A 2,011-nucleotide genomic window follows, 5' to 3' on the forward strand; every position below is an offset into this window, starting at 1 on the left:
ATTGTTTCGATGATTACAATTGTTCTCATGATTGTATGTTTTCCTCTTTCTCTGTCAGATTCGTGTTGATGGTCCTCCTCAAGGTGGCGTCCAGTATGAAACTCTGCCAGTCATCAAAGATGGAAGCCCTATTCTTAGAGACATGGCCTTTTCCCTGGACAACAGCTACATCTACGTCATGTCGGAGAGACAGGTCTGAATATATGCATGTACTGTATATGCTTTCTCCTCTCGTCGTCTTTCATCCATCCATAACAGCTGTAGGACGGCGAGAACGTGACAGCATCCTCTAATGAAAGAGAGCAATGGGAAGAGGGTAGAGTAGCTGTGTCAGTGAAGGAGAGAGCGATGGAGGGACAGCTGAAGGAGGAGAGATGGAGTGAAAACAAGGTCACTCTCTCTCGACAGCATAATGAAGAGAGAGAGATGGAGAGAGATCCTGCTCATATAATATCAATACACACAACACTTCCCATGGGATGCATTGCAGAGTAGAGTTGGGCGGTATGAGTCATTTTATATCACAGTAACCCTGTACATCACAGTATTATGGAAAACCCACTTTTTGCCTCAGTGTAAAAAAAGGTAATTGTGACTATTTCTCAATAGCAACTTTAGTTCTTATAATTGCAGCTTTAAATCTCACAGTATGACTTGAATTTATTGTAATTGTGTAATTGTAAATCTCAGAGTGTGACATTATTTCTTATTTTAAAATTTATCTCCCAATTATCTTTTTTTTTTTTAATAGATTGTAAATAGATTGTAGTTCCATAGGTTGTAGTTATTTTTACTGGAAATTCATACCAAAACATATTTCACGTAATAAAGTAGCAATGCTGCATACATATATATACAGTGGGTACGGAAAGTATTCAGACCCCCTTAAATTTTTCACTCTTTGTTATATTGCAGCCATTTGCTAAAATCATTTAAGTTCATTTTTTTTCCTCATTAATGTACACACAGCACCCCATATTGACAGAAAAACACAGAATCGTTGACATTTTTGCAGATTTATTAAAAAAGAAAAACTGAAATATCACATGGTCCTAAGTATTCAGACCCTTTGCTCAGTATTTAGTAGAAGCACCCTTTTGATCTAATACAGCCATGAGTCTTTTTGGGAAAGAGGCAACAAGTTTTTCACACCTGGATTTGGGGATCCTCTGCCATTCCTCCTTGCAGATCCTCTCCAGTTCTGTCAGGTTGGATGGTAAACGTGTACCCACTGTATATATATATATATATATATAACTATTTTAATGATTAGAATAATTACTTTATTATATTTTATATAATATATATTATATTTTCTAATAAAATTTAATTATGTTTTATGTAATATTTTTTGCTTTTTTAAATTGCACTATGGATATTCTGCGCAGCATAGCAGAAACGCTTACAGTTTAAACATTTCTTACTCTAAACAATATACTATCATGCTGCCCAACCCTATTTTAGACTATGAAACAAAGTGAAAGAAAGGAAGAAAATGAGAGAGCCTCTAAAAGGAAAGAGAAAGAGAAAATACTGTCTCTGCTCAGAGATGGATGACCAGGCTGGTTGCTTACATCTCCAGGCTTTTTTTAGCATCCATTCTAGAGGGTTGATATCCCCTGTGGGGTGATGCGTGGGCAGCGGGATGGGGTCGGGTGTGGCAGGAGGGAAGGGCGGGTAATGAGAGTGGTGGTTTAATGCACAGTGGGCTGACAGGTTCACATCATATCGCTACACACGCGGCTCGCTGGGTCAGCCCCACTGGGCGGCACGTGTAGTGGCAGATGAGAGAAAAAGGAGGAGAAAGAGAAGGAGACTTGTTGAGTCAGCACATTGTGTATACGCACACATCCTGTCACCCTCACCAGGGATGTAGAAGTGAGCCCAGCATTTTATCAACTTTGTGACTCGAGTCCCAGGCCCTCGCATCAAACAGACCTGGTGACAATAAATTAACAGAGGGGATATAGACTTACAAAGATTCTGCTTTTTCTCTTTCTTTCGCACTCAT

At 39.1% G+C, this 2,011-nt stretch overlaps 1 protein-coding gene across 1 annotated transcript in view; it reads left to right on the forward strand.

Moving 5' to 3' along the window:
* LOC107697844 (plexin-A2-like) overlaps positions 1-199 on the forward strand; it is an 82,091-nt gene extending 81,892 nt beyond the window's left edge. The window contains exon 4 of the mRNA XM_016498693.1: positions 59-199. Coding sequence (XP_016354179.1) covers positions 59-199 — 141 coding nt within the window. The remainder of the gene's footprint in view (positions 1-58) is intronic.
* The last annotated feature ends 1,812 nt before the right edge of the window (positions 200-2,011 follow it).

Source organism: Sinocyclocheilus anshuiensis, unplaced genomic scaffold (genome assembly GCF_001515605.1).
Source record: "Sinocyclocheilus anshuiensis isolate Anshui unplaced genomic scaffold, SAMN03320099.WGS_v1.1 scaffold78, whole genome shotgun sequence".
Taxonomy (NCBI): domain Eukaryota; kingdom Metazoa; phylum Chordata; class Actinopteri; order Cypriniformes; family Cyprinidae; genus Sinocyclocheilus; species Sinocyclocheilus anshuiensis.